At 47.2% G+C, this 19,231-nt stretch overlaps 2 protein-coding genes across 2 annotated transcripts; both read left to right on the forward strand.

Moving 5' to 3' along the window:
• Positions 1-315: 315 nt before the first annotated feature.
• Positions 316-4,797, forward strand: LOC117556780 (inositol monophosphatase 1-like; the record flags this gene model as incomplete). Its single annotated transcript, XM_034232295.1, is given in 5 exon segments — positions 316-361; positions 459-567; positions 2,320-2,428; positions 3,293-3,444; positions 3,935-4,797. Coding segments are annotated over 5 exon segments (574 nt in total), but the record flags the coding sequence as incomplete, so codon positions are not given.
• Positions 4,798-16,693: 11,896 nt separating this feature from the next.
• Positions 16,694-17,365, forward strand: LOC117556781 (inositol monophosphatase 1-like; the record flags this gene model as incomplete). The annotated part of the gene is given in 3 exon segments (XM_034232296.1): positions 16,694-16,988; positions 17,066-17,172; positions 17,320-17,365. Coding segments are annotated over 2 exon segments (102 nt in total), but the record flags the coding sequence as incomplete, so codon positions are not given.
• Between the last annotated feature and the right edge of the window lie 1,866 nt (positions 17,366-19,231).

Here is a 19,231-nt window from a genome sequence, read left to right on the forward strand (position 1 = left end):
TCTGTCCCGTTTCCTGTGTCCTGTTGCCTGTGTCCTGTTTCCTGTTTCCTGTGTATGTCCTGTTTATGTCCTGTTTCCTGTGTCCTGTTTCCTGTGTCCTGTTTCCTGTATCCTGTGTCCTGTGTCCTGTGTCCTGTGTTCTGTGTCCTGTGTCCTGTGTCCTGTATCCTGTATCCTGTGTCCTGTGTCCTGTTTCCTGTGTCCTGTGTCCTGTTTCCTGCTTCCTGTGTCCTGTGTCCTGTTTCCTGTGTCCTGTGTCCTGTTTCCTGCTTCCTGTGTCCTGTGTCCTTTTTCCTGTGTCCTGTTTCCTGACAGGTTTCCCTTTGTTGCCATCTCCATCGCCTTCACCATCAACAAGCAGGTAAACACACCTGTTAGCTGAGGGGGGGGGGGGGGGTTGATGTTGTTGTTGTTGTTGATGTACTTGTTGATGTTGTATATGGTGTTGTTATTGTCAGACAGAGTTTGGGATCGTTTACAGCTGTGTGGAGGACAAACTGTTTCACGCTCAGAGAGGAAGAGGAGCATTCCTGAACGGAGAGAAGCTGCAGGCCTCCGGACAGGAAGGTGACATCACACACCTGTGACATCACACACCTGTAACATCACACACCTGTAACATCACACACCTGTGACATCACACACCTGTAACATCACACACCTGTAACATCACACACCTGTGACATCACACACCTGTAACATCACACACCTGTAACATCACACACCTGTGACATCACACACCTGTAACATCACACACCTGTGACATCACACTCCTGTGACATCACACTCCTGTGACATCACACACCTGTGACATCACACTCCTGTGACATCACACACCTGTGACATCACACACATGTAACATCACACACCTGTGACATCACACACCTGTGACATCACACACCTGTGACATCACACACCTGTGACATCACACTCCTGTGACATCACACACCTGTGACATCACACACCTGTAACATCACACACCTGTGACATCACACTCCTGTGACATCACACACATGTGACATCACACACCTGTGACATCACACACCTGTAACATCACACACCTGTGACATCACACACCTGTGACATCACACACCTGTGACATCACACACCTGTGACATCACACACCTGTAACATCACACACCTGTGACATCACACACCTGTGACATCACACACCTGTGACATTACACACCTGTGACATCACACACCTGTGACATCACACTCCTGTGACATCACACACCTGTGACATCACACACATGTAACATCACACACCTGTGACATCACACTCCTGTGACATCACACACATGTGACATCACACACCTGTGACATCACACACCTGTAACATCACACACCTGTGACATCACACACCTGTGACATCACACACCTGTGACATCACACACCTGTGACATCACACACCTGTAACATCACACACCTGTGACATCACACACCTGTGACATCACACACCTGTGACATTACACACCTGTGACATCACACACCTGTGACATCACACTCCTGTGACATCACACACCTGTGACATCACACACATGTAACATCACACACCTGTGACATCACACACCTGTAACATCACACACCTGTGACATCACACACCTGTGACATCACACACCTGTGACATCACACTCCTGTGACATCACACACCTGTGACATCACACACCTGTGACATCACACACCTGTGACATCACACTCCTGTGACATCACACACCTGTGACATCACACTCCTGTGACATCACACACCTGTGACATCACACACCTGTGACATCACACACCTGTGACATCACACACCTGTGACATCACACTCCTGTGACATCACACACCTGTGACATCACACACCTGTAACATCACACACCTGTGACATCACACACCTGTGACATCACACACCTGTGACATCACACTCCTGTGACATCACACACCTGTGACATCACACACCTGTGACATCACACACCTGTGACATCACACACCTGTAACATCACACACCTGTGACATCACACACCTGTGACATCACACACCTGTGACATCACACACCTGTAACATCACACACCTGTGACATCACACACCTGTGACATCACACACCTGTGACATCACACACCTGTGACATCACACACCTGTAACATCACACACCTGTAGTGCCATAGAACTGATGTGTGTTTAACCTGCTGACGCTCGGTGACGTTGTCTGAACGGCAGAAAACAAACACAGTGTTTCTGGGGGGGTTTGTTGTTGTTGTTGTTGTTGTTGTTGTTATGACGAGGAACCAAGCCGTGTCAATTGTCATGCTTGTGACTTGTTGTGTGTCGTCCAATCAGACGTCAAGAAGTGTGTGGTGGTGACGGAGATCGGGGCAGAGCGTGATGACCTCGCTCTGTCCACCATGACCTCCAACATCCTCCGGCTGCTGCAGCTGCCCGTCCATGGGTCAGTGTGTGTTGTTGTTGTGGTGTTGTTGTGTCTTTACCGAGTTGTTGTTGTGTCTCTGCCGTGCTGTTGTCGTCTCATTGACGTGTTGTTGTTGTCTCATTGACGTGTTGTTGTTGTGGTGTTGTTGTCGTCTCATTAATGTTTTGTTGTGGTGTCGTTGTTGTGGTCTCATTAACATGTTGTTGTTGTTGATGCAGGGTGCCTGCGCTGGGCATGGCGGCGGTGGACATGTGTCAGGTGTTGTTGTCTCATTAACATGTTGTTGTTGTTGTTGTTGATGCAGGGTGCCTGCGCTGGGCATGGCGGCGGTGGACATGTGTCAGGTGTTGTTGTCTCATTAACATGTTGTTGTTGTTGTTGTTGATGCAGGGTGCCTGCGCTGGGCACGGCGGCGGTGGACATGTGTCAGGTGTTGTTGTCTCATTAACATGTTGTTGTTGTTGATGCAGGGTGCCTGCGCTGGGCACGGCGGCGGTGGACATGTGTCAGGTGTTGTTGTCTCATTAACATGTTGTTGTTGTTGATGCAGGGTGCCTGCGCTGGGCACGGCGGCGGTGGACATGTGTCAGGTGTTGTTGTCTCATTAACATGTTGTTGTTGTTGATGCAGGGTGCGTGCGCTGGGCACGGCGGCGGTGGACATGTGTCAGGTGTTGTTGTCTCATTAACATGTTGTTGTTGTTGATGCAGGGTGCGTGCGCTGGGCACGGCGGCGGTGGACATGTGTCAGGTGTTGTTGTCTCATTAACATGTTGTTGTTGTTGTTGATGCAGGGTGCGTGCTCTGGGCATGGCGGCGGTCGACATGTGTCAGGTGTTGTTGTCTCATTAACATGTTGTTGTTGTTGTTGTTGTTGATGCAGGGTGCGTGCGCTGGGCACGGCAGCGGTCGACATGTGTCAGGTGGCGACGGGCGGCGCTGACGCCTACTATCACATCGGGATGCACTGCTGGGACATCGCCGCCTCCGCCATCATCGTGCAGGAGGCGGGGGGCGTCGTCATGGATACTGATGGTGTGTATTCTGTGTGTACCTGTCGGGGCGTGTCCTCCTCTCATTGGTCTGTGTGTACCTGTAGGGGCGTGTCCTCCTCTCATTGGTCTGTGTGTACCTGTAGGGGCGTGTCCTCCTCTCATTGGTCTGTGTGTACCTGTGGGGGCGTGTCCTCCGCTCATTGATCTGTGTGTACCTGTGGGGCTGTGTCCTCCTCTCATTTGTCCGTGTGTCCTCCTCTCATTGTTCCGTGTGTCCTCCTCTCATTGGTCCTGGTCCGTATCTCTCCTCTCATTGGTCCCTTTGTCCTCCTCTCATTGGTCCTGGTCCGTATCTCTCCTCTCATTGGTCCCTTTGTCCTCCTCTCATTGGTCCTGGTCCGTGTCTCTCCTCTCATTGGTCCTGGTCCATGTCTCTCCTCTGATTGGTCTGTGTCTCTCCTCTGATTGGTCTGTGTCTCTCCTCTGATTGGCTCGTGTCTCTCCTCTGATTGGCTCGTGTCTCTCCTCAGGCTCAGACTTCGACATGATGTCACGCAGAGTGATCGCAGCCAGCTCCACCTCGGTGGCCAATAGCATCGCTCAGGTGGTCCAGGCGTTCCCCTGTCGCCGTGACGACGAGGATCCAACCAGGTGTGTCTGCGGAGCCGCAGGTGTGAAGGGGGAGTAGGTCAGCTGACAGGAAGTGCTAAAACTGAAGAAATACATCAATCGTTCCTGAAAATGATGCATGAAATGATCAGTGATACACCTGTCACCTGATGTAAACATGTACAGGTAATGATCACCTGATGTAAACATGCACAGGTAATGATCACCTGATGTAAACATGCACAGGTAATGATCACCTGATGTAAACATGCACAGGTAATGATCACATGATGTAAACATGCACAGGTAATGATCACCTGATGTAAACATGTACACTGTACAGGTAATGATCACCTGATGTAAACATGCACAGGTAATGATCACCTGATGTAAACATGCACAGGTAATGATCACCTGATGTAAACATGCACAGGTAATGATCACCTGATATAAACATGCACAGGTAATGATCACCTGATGTAAACATGCACAGGTAATGATCACCTGATGTAAACATGCACAGGTAATGATCACCTGATGTAAACATGCACAGGTAATGATCACCTGATGTTAACATGCACAGGTAATGATCACCTGATGTAAACATGCACAGGTAATGATCAGCTGATGTAAACATGCACAGGTAATGATCACCTGATGTTGACATGCACAGGTAATGATCACCTGATGTTAACATGCACAGGTAATGATCACCTGATGTTAACGGCGGACTGATGCTGTGATTTTGGCCTTATGAATAAAAATGACTAAATGAATCTTCAAAGTGTTTCCTGTTCTTATTCTGAATTTGAGGAGTGGGTTTGACAGACAGGTGAACACTCAACACCTGCAGTGTTCACCTGCAGGGGGCAGTGTTTACCTGCAGTGTTCAGTGTTTACCTGCAGGGGGCAGTGTTCAGTGTTTCACCTGCAGGAGGCAGTGTTCACCTGCAGTGTTCAGTGTTCACCTGCAGGGGGCAGTGTTCACCTGCAGTGTTCAGTGTTCACCTGCAGGAGGCAGTGTTCACCTGCAGTGTCCAGTGTTCACCTGCAGTGTTCAGTGTTCACCTGCAGGAGGCAGTGTTCACCTGCAGTGTCCAGTGTTCACCTGCAGTGTTCAGTGTTCACCTGCAGGGGGCAGTGTTCACCTGCAGTGTTCAGTGTTTACCTGCAGGGGGCAGTGTTCACCTGCAGTGTTCAGTGTTCACCTGCAGTGTCCAGTGTTCACCTGCAGTGTTCAGTGTTCACCTGCAGGGGGCAGTGTTCACCTGCAGTGTTCAGTGTTCACCTGCAGTGTCCAGTGTTCACCTGCAGTGTTCAGTGTTCACCTGCAGGAGGCAGTGTTCACCTGCTGTGTCCAGTGTTCACCTGCAGTGTTCAGTGTTCACCTGCAGTGTTCAGTGTTTACCTGCAGTGTTCAGTGTTCACCTGCAGGAGGCAGTGTTCACCTGCAGTGTCCAGTGTTCACCTGCAGTGTTCAGTGTTCACCTGCAGTGTTCAGTGTTCACCTGCAGGAGGCAGTGTTCACCTGCAGTGTCCAGTGTTCACCTGCAGTGTTCAGTGTTCACCTGCAGGAGGCAGTGTTCACCTGCAGTGTCCAGTGTTCACCTGCAGTGTTCAGTGTTCACCTGCAGGGGGCAGTGTTCACCTGCAGTGTTCAGTGTTTACCTGCAGGGGGCAGTGTTCACCTGCAGTGTTCAGTGTTCACCTGCAGGAGGCAGTGTTCACCTGCAGTGTTCAGTGTTCACCTGCAGGGGGCAGTGTTCACCTGCAGTGTTCAGTGTTCAACTGCAGGAGGCAGTGTTCACCTGCAGTGTTCAGTGTTCACCTGCAGGAGGCAGTGTTCACCTGCAGTGTCCAGTGTTCACCTGCAGTGTTCAGTGTTCACCTGCAGGAGGCAGTGTTCACCTGCAGTGTCCAGTGTTCACCTGCAGTGTCCAGTGTTCACCTGCAGGGGGCAGTGTTCACCTGCAGTGTTCAGTGTTTACCTGCAGTGTTCAGTGTTCACCTGCAGGGGGCAGTGTTCACCTACAGGGGGCAGCAGGGGGGGGGGCTGCTGTTTGGGGGGATTCAGTATTATATATTATTATATGTCGAGGAAGGGAAATATAAAGCTTTGTTAGAGCACATAGAGAGCCACAGTGACACGTCCTAAAACCCGGAAGTAAACTCCTTCCGGTTCCTTCGACAAAACAGAATGAGATTTCTCCATAGGATTTTGGAAAATAGCTGTAAATCAGGCCTGTGGTTGAGACACATTGAAGAGACGGATCACGTTTTGTTCCAGATAATCTCCACATGTCTACTTTTATAATGTTGGAATCATAAATCTAATGTCCAGAAGCTAAATGCTAACGTGATGCTATAAAGGAGCTACAGGCGAGTCCAGCAGCACGACTTCAACGTCACGCCAACTTCAGATCCATATTCAAACACACAGAAACTAAATGGAACGAGTTGAAGCGTTTGTTTGAACAGTCTGCAGGAGGCAGGGACTTGCTTTCAAGCAGAACAGAAACTAACTTAGAGGAGTGTTTACGTGTTCGGCGTAATGACGTACAACGGCCTCCACGACTTCTGTATTCCTATTCAGCCACTTGGTAACAACCATCGTTTTTCAGACACGTCAACTCTTCAGAAATCACCAGTGGGGTCACTGCTGATGATTTAATGTTCTAGATCCGTCTCTTCAATGCGTCTCAACCAGGGGCGTCGCCTGGACCTGGAAACATTCGGGGCTTAGCCCACAGTGGCGGCGGCCGCGGCGCTACAGTGGAATGTTCTACTGCAACACTCCCCACACGCACACACAGTACACCCGCGACTGTTACAATGAAGGCTCGATAATCAGCTCACGGCATATAGGCAGGGGTAAAGTGCTATTTTTTATGAGTGGGGGGCGGACCTCACCTCCTCTAGGGGGGTCCTCACCTCCTCTAGGGGGGTCCGGGGGCATGCTCCGCCGGGAAGATTTGTTTTAAATATTGAAGTTAAAAGCATCAATCTGGTGCACTTTGAGAGCAACATGAAGAGATCTATGGATACCTCTCTCAACACCCAGATGAAACACAACTGGAAACAGATTTTCTTTTTCTTTATGGATATTTTACAAATCCCTCGGTTGAATCGAACCCTGGTGCGTTTAGTCGCTTGGTGCGGTTTGTTTGGGTCGGTGTGAACGCAGTCCGAGACCTCTGAAGTGAACTAAACTACCGGACTCTGGTCCGCTGAAAGAGGTGGTCTCGGAGCGCTTGCTAGTGAACTCTGGAGCGGTTCATCGCTGGTGTGAACGCAGTCCGCACCAAAACATAGGAAGCGTAGTATTTATGTGTCACAAGAACGCGGATGTCTTCAAAATCTTTAGCGAAAGAGTCTTTCAAGACATCCAGTTGTTAAGTTAAAGAGTGAAGCAGGATGAAGAGTTGAACAGTGTCGTGTAAAGTAAAAATGCTCCGTCAGCTACATAAACGTCAGAGCACCTGTCGTCGGTGAAACGCCCTCTGACTGCAGAACGTCTCATTGTGTTATCATGTTTTTAACGTTGTCTGATGATATAATCATATGCCCGGGCCGCTAGTGTCTGTTGATCTCCAGATTAACAGCAGCATGAGAACAACCTTCAGAGAGTGCCGATGCTCCATGGCGGAGGCGTTTTTACCCCCTTAATGTCTGACCAATGGTTGAACAGCATTTCCGAGCACATGACTTGTGTTTAAAGTTTATAGTCCGTTTGAGTTTTTCCGTGTGAACGCAAACTGAACCTTCTGGAAAAAGAAACAATGCAACAAACTGTGGTCTGGTGCTCACCAGAGAGCAAACTATTAGGGGTGAATGCAAAACTAAAGTGAACTATCTAAACACTCAGAGTCCTCTCCTCTCAGTCTGAGAGGAGAGGACTCAGCTCCTTATGTCCGTTAGTGCAGCTAGCTAACCAGATGCTAACAACACGGTCCCTGCTGCTCTCTCTCTCTCTCTCTCTCTCTCTCTCTCTCTCTCTCTCTCTCTCTCTCTCTCTCTCTCTCTCTCTCTCTCAGGACGGACAGACGTGCAATAGATGCCGTGTGTAAATTGAAAAGATAATACATTTGCAACATAGGTAGTCCAAATGTTTGGAAATGCATGTGTGTATAATAGGAAGATGAATCCACGAGGATATCCATCCAGGACCTATGATCCAGGACCACAGCCACGACTCAAGATCCAGGGCTCGCGATCCAGGACACAGGACCGCAGGATCATCCATGACTCCGGATCCCGGCGTATACAGACACCAAAAAGAAAGACATTTGGGGAAGCTGGGTTAATGGGAACATTAGAGTACACAGGTATAGACAGAGAGAAGGAAGAAGTAAGATGTCCCCCGACAAACTAAGCCTATATCAGCAAGACTAGGGGCTGAATCTAATCAGCCCTAACTATAAGCTTTATCAAAAAGGAAGGTCTTAAGCGCACTCTTAAAAACGGATAGGGTGTCTGCCGCCCGAACACAAACTGGAAGCTGATTCCACAAATGTGGAGCTTGATAAGAAAAGGCTCTGGCTCCCATTGTACTTTTAGAGACTCTAGGAACAACCAACAACCCTGCATTCTTGGAACGCAATGCCCTAGTAGGACAGTAGGGTATAATGAGTTCTTTAAGGTAAGATGGCGCCTGCCCATTAAGGGCTTTGTAGGCGAGAATGTTCTTTATTTATTGAATGTTCAATACCTGACAAGGTTGGAGATGAAAAACTTGGGTCACAAGTTCTTCAACAGTGCATTACAAGACATCTATCAATATGTGTGTACCTCCAGCATTAAACTGTCGTATTCTGCACATTTCTTATACTATATACATACATCTTATAAGAGTATAATACATATGTATAATATCAGTTAAAATAAGTGCTTACACATACAGTAGTTAACATTGCAGGAAAGCAATATATTAGTACTTTGTCAGGCTTAATATTTATACTCCAAAAGCTTTTTTCTTATTCAAAATAAGACCTTAACCTAAAGTATTCTTTAATGTTTAAATAAAGCCTTATTAGTGTGTCTGTCTGTGTCTCCTATTAATATCTAATGATACAAATAATACATGTCAATAACATGCTTTAACCACCAGGTGTCCCTTTCTATCAGCTGTGCACCGTTATGGTGTAAATATACCAATATACCGATTGGATCAAATATAAAAGTCAGCTGAATGAGTGTTGATACTGCAAGGAGACTTATATTGTGAAGAGAAATGGAAGATGTTGTTTAATTGCTGATATATTTATGATCCACGTCACGTATTCAGTTTCGGCGGCAGTTCCTCATGTTTGTCTCGAAGTCTTCTCATCAGAGCTCTATAAATACAGAACTACGGCAGATATGTAATATTTAATGCAGCCGAACCGCGTGTTACAATGCTGTTATGTGATGACCTCCAAAGAGAAAAGCAAGCACACTCGGAATAAAGTATTATTTTATTTTTAAAAAATGTTTTCGGATTTCACATCAACAGGAAGTCCGGTTAACTAAAATATCCGTGCGGAACAATACCCCAACCCATAGATCCGTGGGTGAATAATGTCAATCACCACATTACACACATTCCTTCACATTTAAATTTGAATTTACATTAAAGTATTTCGTGAGGCCTTCTAACGTGTTTTTAGATATAATTAGGGTTGTAGTTGAAGAGTTTGTAACGGACAACGGCACGTCCATTCATTCCACAACCACACACATGGATTAACATCGATTGAATACATTAATGTAGCCTTTGTTTCTGCTAAAAGAGGTGTCGACCAGCTGGGGCAACAAGAACATCGGCGAAATCGAGTGTGACTATTAAAAAATTAATAATTATTATATTAATATTGACAATAGCAACAATACCTCTCTGAAGAATCAGCACCTTACCGTGGTAGAGAGGTTTGTGTGCCCTGATGAACCTGGGAGCTGTGTTGTCTGGAACCTTGTGTTCTTGGTAGGGTCTCCCATGGCAAATTGGTCTCAGGCAAGGAGCCAGACTAAGATTGGTTAAAATACCTCATGAAAGACGACACAAGAAGTGAGGATACCCGGCCCGGAGGAAGCCCGGGGTCCCCTTCTGGAGCCAGGCCCAGAAGGAGGACTCGTCGGCGAGCGTCTGGTGGCCGGGCTTGCCACGGAGCCCGGCCGGGCCCAGCCCGAAAAGGCAACGTGGGCAACACCTCCGCTTCTCCGTCCCGCGGGCCCACCACCTACGGGAAACATCGATGGGGTCGGGTGCGCTGCCAGAAGGGTGGCAGTGAAAGCAGAGGGTCTCGACGGACCAGACCCGGGCGACAGAAGCTGGCTTTGGGGACGTGGAACGTCACCTCTCTGGGGGGGAAGGAGCCGGAGCTTGTGCGGGAGGTGGAGCGTTACCAATTGGATCTGGTTGGGCTCACCTCTACGCACAGCGTCGGCTCTGGAAACGTACTTCTGGATAGGGGTTGGACTCTATTCTTCTCCGGAGTTGCTCAAGGTGTGAGGCGCCGGGTGGGTATGGGGATATTCACAAGTCCTCGGTTAGGTGCTTCGTTGTTGGAGTTTACCCCAGTGGACGAGAGGGTCGCCTCCCTACGCCTGCGAGTTATAGGGGGGAAAACTCTGACTGTTGTGTGTGCTTATGCACCCAACAGCAGTTCAGAGTATACGGCCTTCTTGGAGACCCTGGAAAGAGTCCTGTATGGGGCTCCTGAAGGGGACTCTTTAATCTTGCTGGGAGACTTCAACGCACATGTGGGCAATGATGGAGACACTTGGAGGGGCGTGATTGGGAGGAACGGCCCCCCTGATCTGAACCGGAGTGGTGGTTTGTTACTGGACTTCTGTGCTAGTCATGGATTGGCCATAACAAACACCATGTTCGAACATAAGGATGCTCATAAGTGTACGTGGTACCAGAGCACCCTAGGCAGAAGGTCCATGATCGATTTCGTTATCGTATCATCGGACCTGAGGCCGTATGTTTTGGACACTCGGGTAAAGCGGGAGAAGATGGATGGATGGATGGATGGATGGACAATAGCAACCGACCATCGGGGAGCGTTCTCATGGCGTCTATTATCAACGCTATGGGAGGTCTATGAAGGTCTATGGGACGCCCTGCCCGTTGACAACTGACTCTCAAGGGGTACCCTGTCCGTAATAGAGTGACGGGGAGGGGCCCTGACCGACCGTCAACATGTGACGGGTTGGGAGTGAGAACGTGTTGGTTTAGAAGAGAGAATCATTTAATTTAATTGTTCAAGGTTTATGGCTGAAAAGCATTCTAGTTTACTATCTAGTGTAATATTAGAACTTACGTTTCCGGGAGCTGTTGATAACACTATACTGGTCAAAGGCAAGAGGTCATTCATTTTGTTTCTAAGAGTAACAATTTTATCGTTAAAAAAGCACATAAAATCATTACTACTGAGTGCTATGGGAATACAAGGCTCAATCGAGCTGTGGCTCTCTGTCAGCCTGGCTACAGTGCTGAAAAGAAATATTGCATTATTCTTATTCTCATCTATTAATGAAGAGTAGTAGGCTGCTCTCGCTTTACGCAGTGCTTTCTTATATTCATTGAGAGTAATATGCCAAATTAAACGAGATTCTTCAAGTTTAGTGGAACGCCATATCCTTTCAAGTTGTCTCGACTTTTGCTTTATTGTGCGGGTTTCGGCATTATGCCATGGAGCTAATCTAGGTTGTTTTATTTTCTTCTTTTTCAAAGGAGCAACAGAGTCTAATTTTATTCGCAGCGCATCTGTAGCACTATCAACAACATGATCAATTTGGGGTGGTGTACATTTTGACTGAAAACTCATCTCTTTCGACTCCACCTCGAGCGATAGAATTATTAACAAATCACTTATATACTAATAAAGGACTGGCTTACCTAAAGCCAGTTGAGTAGCACTTGAAATGTTTGGCTCTATGAAACCTGATGTACTTTATGATTCTGTTTTCTTCAAGGTTGTGTCTTCCTGGTCGAATGTACTTATTGTAAGTCGCTTTGGATAAAAGCCTCAGCTAAATGCAATGTAATGTAATGTAATGTATAAGTTTCCTCCCTTACATGCAGACATGCTATCGAGTTAAGTATTGGTGGAATCTCTTCCTTAAATGTGGCTATAGCACTAACAGATAGGTTTCTGCTGCAGGAGCTTTTGACTAATGCTTTGTAGTCTCGTAACAGCACTTCAAAAGTTACTAAGAAATGGTCGGATAAAGCAGGATTATGCGGTTCGACTAATAGTTGCTCAATTTCAATACCATAGTCAGAACAAGGTCGAGAGTGTGATTATAGCAGTGGGTTGGTTTATTTACACTCTGACAGAAACCAACAGAATCTAATATAGAGTTAAATGCAACAGTAAGGCTATTTTTATCATCGTCAACATGAATATTAAGTCACCTACGATAATTACTTTATCTGTTTTAAGAACCAAAGTTGATAAAAACTCAGAGAATTCAGATAAGAATTCTGAATAAGGACCTGGTGCACGGTACACTGTAACAAATAAGATTTGTCGGATGCGTAAGACTAAAAACGAGACTTTCAAAGGAGGTATCATTTAATTTTGGTTTAGTATTGATAAGTAAACTTGAGTCAAAGATTGCTGCAACTCCACCTCCCTCGGCCCGCTGCCTCGGGCAATATGAGTATTGATATGGCTGGGTGGAGTGGCCTCATTTATGCTGACATATTCTTCATGTCTCAACCAAGTTTCAGTGAGACAGCATATATCAATATTATAATCTGATATTAAATCATTTACCAATATTGCTTTAGATGCTAGAGATCTTATGTTTAAGAGACCACATTTAATCTTCCTGTTTTGTTGCACTGTAGTAGTTGTTACATTTACTTTGATTAGGTTATTATGTATGACACCTCTATTAGGTTTTACCTTAACTTGTCCTTGGGCAGACACACACACCGCTAATATTGGGTATTTTATTGGGTTGGGGATTCCTATGGATGACTGCCTAGGAGAGAGCGCAGAGAAGCGTGTAAGACTGCGACTCCGCCTCCTGGTCTCAACTCCAGTTTGTCATGGATTAAGTCCACAAAGCCCTGAAATGTTTGCCGAAATGAGATGTGCACCTTCCAAAGTAGGATGAATGCCGTCTCTCTTAATCAGACCAGGTTTTCCCCAGAAGGCTGTCCAATTATTTACCAAGCCCACATTGTTTGCTGGGCACCACCAAGACAACCAGCGCTGAAATGATGACATGCGGCTATACATGTCATCATTGATCAGATTGGGGAGGGGACCAGAGAAGATTACGGTGTCCGACATTGTTTTAGCATAACTACACACCGACTCCACATTAAGTTTGGTGCATTCTGATTGGCGTATACGAACATCATTACCACCGACGTGAATAACAATCCTACTGAATTGGAACCAGGTTCAGGTCTGGAGAGGGGGGGGGTCTCAGTGAATTGGAACCAGGTGCAGGTCTGGAGGGGGGTCTCAGTGAATTGGAACCAGGTGCAGGTCTGGAGGGGGGGGGGGGGGGGTCTCAGTGAATTGGAACCAGGTGCAGGTCTGGAGGTGGGTCTCAGTGAATTGGAACCAGGTGCAGGTCTGGAGGGGGGGGGGGGGTCTCAGTGAATTGGAAACCAGGTGCAGAGGTCTGAGGTGGGTCTCAGTGAATTGGAACCAGGTGCAGGTCTGGAGGGGGGGGGGGGTCTCAGTGAATTGGAACCAGGTGCAGAGGTCTGGAGGGGGGTCTCAGTGAATTGGAACCAGGTGCAGGTCTGGAGGGGGGGGGGGGGTCTCAGTGAATTGGAACCAGGTGCAGGTCTGGGAGGGGGGGGGGGGTCTCAGTGAATTGGAACCAGGTGCAGGTCTGGAGGTTGGGTCTCAGTGAATTGGAACCAGGTGCAGGTCTGGAGGGGGGGGGGGGTCTCAGTGAATTGGAACCAGGTGCAGGTCTGGAGGGGGGTCTCAGTGAATTGGAACCAGGTGCAGGTCTGGAGGGGGGGGGGGGGGGTCTCAGTGAATTGGAACCAGGTGCAGGTCTGGAGGGGGGTCTCAGGGAATTGGAAACCAGGTGCAGGGTCTGGAGGGGGGGGGGGGTCTCAGTGAATTGGAACCAGGTGCAAGGTCTGGAGGGGGGGGGGGTCTCAGTGAATTGGAACCAGGTGCAGGTCTGGAGGGGGGTCTCTGTGAATTGGAACCAGGTGCAGGTCTGGAGGGGGGTCTCAGTGAATTGGAACCAGGTGCAGGTCTGGAGGGGGGTTCTCAGAGCAGAAACAGCAGCTCTCACATCTCTAATAGGATCCCTCTTATGCGCCAGCGGACGTCGTACATGGATCAGGGACACTTCTGTATTATCTAACTGAACTAATGAAGATCATTTCAAATCAATTCAATGTAATTACTGTTTTATTTTAACTATATTTTTCCTTATTTTGTAATGTTATTATAGTTTTCTTAAAATAGTTTGTCTTATTGTATGTCTGCACCACGACACCACGTCACTGTGAACCCACCTGGAGGTACACCTGAGTCTGGTCATTGTGCTCCACACTCCTATCAGCAGGGGGCGGTAATGCTCCTTTAAACGCTGCCACCCGCCATTAGACCGTACCAAGAAGAAGCAGTAGCAGAAAAGGAAGAAGAGGAGTAAGAAGAGGAGGAAGAAGAGGAGGAAGAAGAGGAGGAAGAAGAGGAGGAAGAAGAGGAGTACCAGGTGAGATACGGGTCGCGGGGAATTCTCCAGAAATCTGCTCCTCTCCTCTGTGTGACGTCACGGGGTTAAGGGGTGAGGATAGGAGAAATCAAAATGGAGTTGTTTTGCTCTTTATGAACGGGACAACGGAAAAACATATTCTGCATGAGGTTGAAACTGAAACGTATCCCCCCCCCTCTCAACCCCCCCCCCCCACGTATTAATCCGTCATATTTTAAAATGAAATATAAATGTATTTATGATAAATGTGTTAGTCCTTAACCTATCACTGTGTATATATTCAAACATGCTTTAAAGGTGTATTAATCACATTGTCATTAGGACCACAGGTCCTGGTGCAACATCCTTTCCACAGGATTAATAGGGTTACAGTAATAACTACTGTCTTTAAATAAAGACAGTAGTTATTACTTTATTAACAAAGCATAGAATTACTAACAAAGCACTTCTATACTAATAAAGGACTGGCTTACCTAAACCTGTTGAGTAACCTAGTAACCTAGTACCCTAACCCTCTCAGCTAAAATGTGATGTAATGTAATGTTTATTAAAGACAGTCATAAACTGTGGAACTACTTTCAGCAGAATAACTTCCAAAGTACAGATGGTGTTTTAACATCAGAAGATATTAAAGGTCCCATTTTCTCCTGATCATAGTTCCATCGTTGAGGTCGACTGGAATAGATGTACATTGTTCAATGTTCCAAACTCACATTGGTTCTCACAGCATCTCTGTGTAGTCTGTGTATTCATCTCTGTCCTACACGGTTTTGTTGGAGCTCCACAGGAGCGGACAGTGTGAGCTGGGTTAGTGATGCCAGGCTCCGGGTGTGTGTGTGTGTGCGTGTGTGTGTGGTTGTGTGCGTGTGTGTGTGGTGTGTGTGTGTGTGTGTGTGGTGTGTGTGTGTCTCGCTGACCCCACGCAGTCAAACCAGGAAACCACACCAGTAATCCAGCTCACAGTGTCTGCTCCTCGAGCCCCCCAACGTCCCCCAACACGGCCCCCAGACCCCACGCAGCATTCTCATCTGTTTGTCATTGCTGGGGTCCGCAGCGTTACGTCACTAAGAAGCAAACAATGGAGAAAGAGAGATCTCCAGCGAGGCGTTCTGGGGCAGACAGGTCTTCTCTGAGTCAGAGTGTTGCTCCCTACAGGGAGCACTTTGAGGGTTTGGACTCTGCAGAGCGTTCACATGCAGAAGCTACAGAACACAAGGGGACGGGTCAGAAGCTACAGAACACAAGGGGACGGGTCAGAAGCTACAGAACACAAGGGGACGGGTCAGAAGCTACAGAACACAAGGGGCCGGGTCAGAAGCTACAGAACACAAGGGGACGGGTCAGAAGCTACAGAACACAAGGGGACGGGTCAGAAGCTACAGAACCACAAGGGACGGGTCAGAAGCTACAGAACCACAAGGGACGGGTCAGAAGCGTACAGAAACAAGGGGACGGGGTCAAGAAGCTACAGAACACAAGGGGAGGGGTCAGAGAAGCTACAGAACACAAGGGGGACAGGTCCGAAGCTACAGAACACAAGGGGATGGGTCAAGAAGCTACAGAACACAAGGGGACGGGTCAGAACCAGAGAAGGGCAGGACACGGGACCTCTAAGAACATCAGAAGATATAGTGTATGAACCTCCTGAGGTTGTAAACACACCTTTGACCTTTGTTTGAAAGTGACTCTTCTGTTTCTCCTCCAGAAGACTTCAACATGGCCGACGCCTGGAAAGAAGCCATGGAGCTGGCAGAGAAAACACGCGAGGAGAGAGGGGGAGGTGGTGTGTTGTGTGTGTGTGTGTGTGATGAGTGTGTGTGTGTGTGTGGTTGTGTGTGTGTGTGTGTGTGTGTGTGTGTGTGGTGTGTGTGTGTGTGTGTGTGTGTGTGTGTGTGTTGTGTGTGTGTGTGTGTGTGTGTGTGTGTGTGTGTGTGTGTGTGTGTGTGCGTGCGTGCGTGCGTGTGTGTGTTTCAGTGGTCACCTAAGTATTCCAGTCCTGTATGTTGCATGTTTTTATTTGATTATATTTACTTGTTTAAAATGAAATGTATCTTCAGATTGACTAACAAAATCTGTCAGGACTACAGATGAAAAATAACTGTGTGTGTGTGTGTGTGTGTGTGTGTGTGTGTGTGTGTGTGTGTTTGTAGGTGGTGTGTGCTGCGCTGCAGGTGGAGCGCTCTGTGATGACGAAGAGCTGCTCGGTGGATTTGGTGACTCAGACTGACCAGCAGGTGGAGCAGCTGATCATCCAATCAGTGAGGGACAAGTTCCAACGCACAGGTGAGAAGCCCCGCCCCTTCACATGCCAAGCCCCCACCCCCTCACAGTTTGTTTATAGAGTGTGTGTGGTTGTGTAGGTTCATAGGGGAGGAGTCAGTAGCTGCAGGTGAGCCCTGTGTCCCTGACTGATGAGCCCACCTGGATCATCGACCCCCATCGACGGGACCACCAACTTCGTGCACGCGTGAGTTTAAATCTACTTCCTGCCTGGGTTTAAATCTACTTCCTGCCTGGGTTTAAAATCTACTTCCTGCCTGGGTTTAACTCCGTGTTAGCTGTGGAGGGTGTGTATTGATTCACCTGTGTGACTCACTGATCCTCTGCTCTGTAGATTCCCTTTTGTTGCTGTTTCCATCGGCTTCTCTGTCAACAAGCAGGTGAGACTGCACCAACACCTGGGGGGTATACTACGAAGCAGGATTTTCGCTTAGCGGCTAAATTCAGGGAAAACTCCGGCTTTCCGGTCCTACGACGCTGGTTCTCTTTTTAGCGGCTAGATCTCCATGGTAACTGATGCTGAACGGCTAACCTGCCCCGGAGCAGGTTAGGTTGCAGGATAAGAGCTCAACTCACTGAAAGCACCGCCTGCTGACCAATCAGAGCTCAGTGTGCGGAGTTTAAAGCGATCAAGTCATATTACAGGAGAAAGGAAATACAGAAAAGCTGCCGTCGCAGGAAAGACGGCCGGCAAAAATCAGCGACTGTGTGAACGTGAACATGAATAGAATATCAGCTCCATCTTCAGAGCAATCTGACTATTATAACATTAGCGTTAAGAAAGCTTACTGAAATATCTGCCACAACATAAGTAACCGGATCAGAGTCACATTAAGTACAGTCCATATCACTTCATAATGTATCATCTCCTGATCTGAGTCAGCTGAGCCGTATCTGGCCGTGCAACACTCACAGCGTCACAGACTGGAGGCAGAAGCATTATTTGAAGCAACACATTAAGTTGAGGAAACACTGGAGTCAAATGTAATGAAAGTCAGATGGTGTCTTAGACGGGCAGTGATATCATAAAGCTGTTAATGTACGCATTCAAACACTTGTTCTGTTCCCAGCTGTGTTCACCTTGCAGGTGCAGCTCTGTGGCTTTGATCCTGGATCAAGTGTTTAAGTCAGGGTAGCCCAACCTTTTTTGAACCGAGAGCTACTTTTAAAGTTGCCAGTCTGCCGAGATCTACCAGTCCAAATAGAGAGGCATTACTGACAGCCTACTACCAGGTAAATACACACTTCTACTTGAATAAAACTGACCTTTGTACGATTAATACTTCATAAAATACTGCAGATTCTTTATTTTACCTCTTTCTAATCTACACAAGTATTTAACTGAAGTTACACAACAGTGCTGTTGATACAGAGTTGGAGTTTATCCACACGTCACTACAGTGGTCATGTTTTGAAGAAGCATTGAACAGTGCTGCCTCATATGACTCAGGAACAAAAGACTCTGAACCCTTTCTTTGCCATTATATAAAAATAGTGTTGCTACAAAAGTATAAATGAGGCTTCCTAATAAGACGACTCAGATCTGAAGCTGCTCAGGAATCTGCTGCCAAAGTGCAATAAAAAAGACAACATTAATCAAACCCTTTTTTTGTTGCATTTTATTAGAGTATAAAAATAAATGCCTTTAAAATAGGATGCAAGCAACACTAGCTTCTTAACCTGAATTGATAATAGACTATAATCAATTTAAGTTTGCATTCTTATAACATTTTGTACAATAATTATAATGAATAAGTTCAAACAAACTCAAACTCACAGCTGATTAATAACGGTATCTAACTTGAGTTTTTATCATATCAAAAACCTGTTGAAATGCTTCTGTTATTTTCATTACGCAGCCTCCAGGAAAGCTTCTTTCACAACTTCGCCGTCTTTGAAAGACTTCATGTGTTTCGCAAGAACGTGACTGACACGATAAGATGCTCTGGTAGCAGCCTTGCTCTTGTTGTTGGGCCTGGTGGAAATGGACTGCTGTGCATTTAGCTGTCCTCTCAGGCCCCTCCCCTTTTGGAGCGTAGGGCAGAATCAGGAGGGAATTCCGTCTCGTAGCGTTTGTGCACTGTTTTGAAATGCCGCTCCTAAATGACCCTTCTTCGATAAAGCCACGCTCGCATTGCAGATGAGACAGATGGACTTTGAATTGGAATAGATACAAAAATAATCATCCTCCCACTCGGAGTGACAATTATATATTTTGGGCTTTTTTGCTTCTGCCATAATTGCGG

This window comes from Gymnodraco acuticeps, unplaced genomic scaffold (genome assembly GCF_902827175.1).
Source record: "Gymnodraco acuticeps unplaced genomic scaffold, fGymAcu1.1, whole genome shotgun sequence".
Lineage (NCBI taxonomy): Eukaryota > Metazoa > Chordata > Actinopteri > Perciformes > Bathydraconidae > Gymnodraco > Gymnodraco acuticeps.